General features: G+C 49.6%; 1 protein-coding gene across 1 annotated transcript; it reads left to right on the top strand.

The window, feature by feature from the left end:
• Window positions 1–4,579: 4,579 nt before the first annotated feature.
• Window positions 4,580–5,464, top strand: LOC119293236 (pollen allergen KBG 41-like). Its single transcript, XM_037571773.1, has one exon. The coding sequence runs from the start codon at window positions 4,580–4,582 to the stop codon at window positions 5,402–5,404; it is 825 nt and encodes a 274-aa protein (XP_037427670.1). The 3' UTR covers window positions 5,405–5,464.
• The last annotated feature ends 900 nt before the right edge of the window (window positions 5,465–6,364 follow it).

The raw sequence follows: 6,364 nt of genomic DNA, 5'->3' as shown, positions 1-6,364 counted from the left end.
AACATCATTATGTTGATCATATCTACTATATGATTCATGCTCGACCTTTCGGTCTCCGTGTTCCGAGGCCATATTTGCATATGCTAGGCTCGTCAAGTTTAACCTGAGTATTCTGCGTGTGCAAAACTGGCTTGCACCCGTTGTAGATGGACGTAGAGCTTATCACACCCGATCATCACGTGGTGTCTGGGCACGACGAACTTTGGCAACGGTGCATACTCAGGGAGAACACTTCTTGATAATTTAGTGAGAGATCATCTTATAATGCTACCGTCAATCAAAGCAAGATAAGATGCATAAAAAGATAAACATCACATGCAATCAATATAAGTGATATGATATGGCCATCATCATCTTGTGCTTGTGATCTCCATCTCCGAAGCACCGTCATGATCACCATCGTCACCGGCGCGACACCTTGATCTCCATCGTAGCATCGTTGTCGTCTCGCCAATCTTATGCTTCCACGACTATCACAACCGTTTAGTAATAAAGTAAAGCATTACATCGCGATTGCATTGCATACAATAAAGCGACAACCATATGGCTCCTGCCAGTTGCCGATAACTCGGTTACAAAACATGATCATCTCATACAATAAAATTCAGCATCATGCCTTGACCATATCACATCATAACATGACCTGCAAAAACAAGTTAGACGTCCTCTACTTTGTTGTTGCATGTTTTACGTGGCTGCTACGGGCTTAAGTAAGAACCAATTTCACCTACGCATCAAAACCACAACGATAGTTTGTCAAATAGACTCCGTTTTAACCTTCTCAAGGACCGGGCGTAGCCATACTCGGTTCAACTAAAGTTGGAGAGACAGTCGCCCGCAAGCCATCTATGTGCAAAGCACGTCGAGGGAACCGGTCTCGCGTAAGCGTACGCGTAAGGTTGGTCCGGGTCGTCTCGTCCAACAATACCGCCGAACCAAAGTATGACATGCTGGTAGGCAGTATGACTTGTATCGTCCACAACTCACTTGTGTTCTACTCATGCATATAACATCAACATAAATAACCTAGGCTCGAATGCCACTGTAGGGTTTCGTAGTAATTTCAAAAAATTTCCTACGCACACGCAAGATCATGTGATGTATAGCAACGAGGGGAGAGTGTTGTCTACGTACCCAACACAGACCGACTGCGGAAGCAATGACACGACGTAGAGGAAGTAGTCGTACGTCTTCACGATCCAACCGATCAAGCACCGAAACTACGGCACCTCCGAGTTCGAGCACACGTTCAGCTCGATGACGATCCCCGGACTCCGATCCAGCAAAGTGTCGGGGAAGAGTTCCTTCAGCACGACGGCGTGGTGACGATCTTGATGAACTACAGCAGCAGGGCTTCGTCTAAACTCCGCTACAGTATTATCGAGGTATATGGTGGCAGGGGGCACCGCACACGGCTAAGGAATAGATCACGTGGATCAACTTGTGTGTTTAGAGGTGCCCCTGCCTCCGTATATAAAGGAGGAGAGGAGGGGAGGCTGGCCGGCCAAAGGGGGGAGGCGCAGGAGAGTCCTACTCCCTCTGGGAGTAGGATTCCCCCTCCAATCCTAGTCCAACTAGGATTCCTCGGAGGGGAAAAGAGGAGGAGGGGGCCGGCCACCTCTCCTAGTCCTAATAGGACTAGGGGAAGGGGGGGGGGGGCGCAGCCCATCTAGGGCAGCCCCTTCTCTTTTCCACTAAGGCCCACTATGGCCCATTTAGCTCCCGGGGGGTTCCGGTAACCCTCCCGGTATTCCGGTAAAATCCCGATTTCACCAGAAACACTTCCGATATCCAAATATAGGCTTCCAATATATCAATCTTTACGTCTCGACCATTTCGAGACTCCTCGTCATGTACGCGATCACATCCGGGACTCCGAACAACCTTCGGTACATCAAAATGCATAAACTCATAATATAACTGTCATCGTAACCTTAAGCGTGCGGACCCTACGGGTTCGAGAACAATGTAGACATGACCAAGACATGTCTCCGGTCAATAACCAATAGCGGGACCTGGATGCCCATATTGGCTCCTACATATTCTACGAAGATCTTTATCGGTCAGACCGCATAACAACATACGTTGTTCCCTTTGTCATCGGTATGTTACTTGCCCGAGATTCGATCGTCGGTATCCAATACCTAGTTCAATCTCGTTACCGGCAAAGTCTCTTTACTCGTTCCGTAATACATCATCTCACAACTAACATATTAGTTGCAGTGCTTGCAAGGCTTATGTGATGTGCATTACCGAGAGGGCCCAGAGATACCTCTCCGACAATCGAAGTGACAAATCCTAATCTCGAAATACGCCAACCCAACATCTACCTTTGGAGACACCTGTAATGCTCCTTTATAATCACCCAGTTACGTTGTGACGTTTGGTAGCACCCAAAGTGTTCCTCCGGCAAACGGGAGTTGCATAATCTCATAGTCATAGGAACATGTATAAGTCATGAAGAAAGCAATAGCAACATACTAAACGATCGGGTGCTAAGCTAATGAAATGGGTCATGTCAATCAGATCATTCAACTAATGATGTGACCTCGTTAATCAAATAACAACTCTTTGTCCATGGTTAGGAAACATAAGCATCTTTGATTAACGAGCTAGTCAAGTAGAGGCATACTAGTGACACTTTGTTTGTCTATGTATTCACACATGTATTATGTTTCCGGTTAATACAATTCTAGCATGAATAATAAACATTTATCATGATTATAAGGAAATAAATAATAACTTTATTATTGCCTCTAGGGCATATTTCCTTCACTAATGTGGTCATGGACGACCAAAAGTAGCAACCATAATATCCTCATCGTCGGACAACGAATCATTCAAATAGCGAATGAAGTTGTTTGAAAAGTACTCATCGCCACTATCCATTTGTACCTTGCGGGCCAAACGCCCAACACCTTATGGGCGTGGAGGTAGAAGCCAGCCATCGAAGAACACTGCATCTCTCCCAGACCAGGAAGCAGGCATGTCAGCGTGGAGAACCCTACATCTCTCCCAGACCAGGAAGCAGGCCTGTCAGCGTGAAGACGACCATGGCGGCAACCGGCGAGCGAGGACGCCGAGCTTGGAGTGTTGTCAGCGGTGGCAGAGGCGAGGGGGTGTCGTGGTCATCGGGGTGCTACGACGACGACAAGAGCGGCTGTAGGGTGAGGCGTGCTGCTTAGGAGGAGGGGGTTGTGGGCGCGGGCGGCGGCCTGGGCAACGTCCAACCCACCGGAACTAGGGACGGCGGCGCGGGGTGGTGGCCGTGTGTGTTGGTGTCGATGGGAGAGGGGCGGGAAATGGCCAATGTGCCACCGATTGGCGGGCCAAGGGGAGGACGAGGGTGGGCGTCGCGCGCGTCCGCTCTGTGTCTGCCCCGATGCAAATCCGGTTCAAATTTGGGCCTGAAATGGGTTGCGTGTGGACAAAAAGCAAACACTCGTCCGTTTTGATCAGCACGTTGAATTGTGTCCGTTTCGAGTCAAACAGACACGCGTGCAAACTTTGGGTCGGCGTGGCATGCTGGAGTTCCCCTTAGACACCGAGACTCGTGTGTGATGTGTAGTTGTCGCATGTCGCCACCGACGCCTTGCTCCCTACTGCCTAGGACATGCCCTACCGCATCAGGGCGGAGGCCACGAGTGCTCCTCCCGGCTGCCAGGAAACTCCTCCTCCTGTGATCTTCTCTTGGCGCTCTCGCTTCTGCACATGGCCAAACGACCCCTGCTACTTCATCTCCCAGGTCCCATCACGGCAGCGTCATCGGACCCCGGGTGTATCGTCCATATGAACGCCGTTCGGCGGCAGCGTAGAGCACGCTAAGATCTGTACCATGACATTCGCCCTTGTCTGCTTCTCGGGTTCGGTTGACTACACGTAAACCAAGCAGCAGGAGGGTCGTCCGCTTCGAACTCGCTCTCAGCTGGCCTAGAGTCGACAGTCTCAAGGATGCGCCCCCTACGGAGCGAGGCCCGCTAGCCGCTTCGGCCTGTGTCATGGGGCTTCTTCCGCTTCGAGAGGATTATAGCCTATGTATATAACTTTTCGTCAGGGATTCGTTTTCTGAGTTGTATACGGTTGTGTTCTTTCAATGCAAGTCGACACGAGCACGAGATTGGATGTTGAGAAGGTCCAGAGGTGCAGCTATGTGGCCCGACAGTAAATTTGATTTGGACGTAGGCTTGCAGGCATAGCATTCCAGCGAACAGACTAAAACGCTCGTTGCCTTTTCGTTCATTCCTAGGCGGCCCCCAAGAAATCATCAAAGTGAGACGAAACCAAAAATATCAGATTGCTTTATTAGTAATATATATAGGTATATATGTTACCCATGAGATCAAACAGTAGTTAGCAATCTAATTGATTGGTTTGTGGGATGAAGACCTCACATGGATGGATAATTAGTTTGGCTAAAAAAAGAGAGGAGAGGAGGAGATTTCTAATTTGGGCGCGGTAATCCCTCCTGGCCTCTCACCGTACTGCTAATTTGCTTCCCTCGTCCTCACACCACACCACACCACAATCTCTCTTCCTACGCACTGTACAATCCAACCAACGCAAGACGAGAGTAGCAACAATGGCAGTGCATCAGTGGACAGTGGCGCTCTTTGTGGCTGTCGCCCTCGTGGCGGGGCCAGCCATGTCGTACGCTGTCGAAACCAGCAATGCCCTGGCCGGGGCACAACCAAAGGCCACGACCGAGGAGCAGCAGCTAATTGAGAAGGCCAATATCGCCTTCAAGGCGGCTGTGGCGGCCGCAGCCGTGGTCGCTCCAGCGGACAAGTACAAGACATTCCAGGCCACCTTCAGCCTGAACTTTGGCTGGTCTATCGGAGGGATCACCGGCACGTTCAACTTCCAAGCCACTTTCACCACCAGGATCGCCTTTGCTCAATTGTCAGCCTACCACTTCGCCAAGGGCGCTACCCCGGAGGCCAAGTACGAAGCCTTCGTGGCCATCCTAAGCGAGTCGCTCCGCATCATCGCCGGCATCCTCGAGGTCCACGCCGTCAAGCCCGCCGGCGAGGAAGTCAAGGGGGCGATCCCTGCCGATGAGCTGAAGGCCATCGACCAGATCGACGCTGCCTTTAGGACTGCAGCCGCCGCCGCCGACGCTGCCCCGCTCAAGGACAAGTTCGCCGTCTTCAAGTCCGCCTTCAACAAGGCCATCAAGGAAACTACAGGCGGTGCATACGAGGGCTATAAATTCGTCCCCGACCTCGTGTCCAGCATCAAGAAGATCTACGGCATCACTGTTCCCAAGACGCCCAAGGACAAGCTCTTGGCCTTTGAGTCCGCCCTGAGCAAGACCATCCTCGCCATGGCAGCTGCCGCCACCGCCCCTTCCACTCCCACTGCCGCCACTGCCACAGCAACCGCCACTCCCACTCCCGAAATATGAAAAGACTTGTCTTCTCTTATTTAAGAGATTATCTCTTAGAACAATATGTCTCACCATGTTTTTAGGAATAGCTAATTATTTAAGATAATGTTAAAAGATGATTTATTGTAGACATATTTTTTTGTCATCTCCAAATTACATGCAAGACTTTACATAAGATTATCTTATCAACTATTGTACATGCTTTATCACACAGCTAACTGCTTTTAAAAACTGGCGTGGAACCAATCCTGCGCCAAGATGTTCGCGCAAACGTAACCGGCAGAGGATGGGGAGTCGCTGCAAAAACGCCCATAATTAACGATCATCGGTTAGCTTTTTTGTAATTAATCTGTTTTGGACACGCACGGTCGGCACACCAGCAACATATCAATTCATGTGTAAAATTTACTTTATCCTATATATAGGATGGCTTGGTCGTCTCCAACGCCTGTTAGATCCAGCCCGTAGAGATGAGGATTTAGTTGGTGGCGAGGGTGGGGATGGCTAAGATTGGCCATAGCGGTGGTATATTAACCTGTATCATGCACTCAGGAATAGCAAACATGCTGATGTGACAGAGAATTAAAGAAGAGCGAGAGAGGGGGTTAGAGTAATATAGATAGATACCGTATCATGTTAAATGATATGCTACTTTGTGTCATGCATGACAATAAATATGATCATCTATGATACTACTTTATGATATGAGTCAATTATGCTGGTGGTGCTAGAACTTGGCGTAAACGGTCACTTTAGTGCTAGAACTTACGGCATACATTGAACTGGTGCAACAACTTGGCTCGGGCGTGCAAATACGGTGCAAACCACGTTTGATACGAAAACAATGCTGACTTGGTGCGCCATCGTGGCATGGGGCCCGCTATCAGCGCAGGGAAGGCAAAGAGGCCTGTTTTTGGCGAAGCCCCCTTGAATTTTTTATGTCATAAAAGAGAGCCTTGTCTACGTGTCAGAATGCAT

The sequence above is a fragment of the Triticum dicoccoides genome, chromosome 4B, assembly GCF_002162155.2.
Source record: "Triticum dicoccoides isolate Atlit2015 ecotype Zavitan chromosome 4B, WEW_v2.0, whole genome shotgun sequence".
In the NCBI taxonomy this organism is placed as follows: Eukaryota; Viridiplantae; Streptophyta; class Magnoliopsida; order Poales; family Poaceae; genus Triticum; species Triticum dicoccoides.
This window is presented reverse-complemented; position numbering and strand designations above follow the sequence as displayed.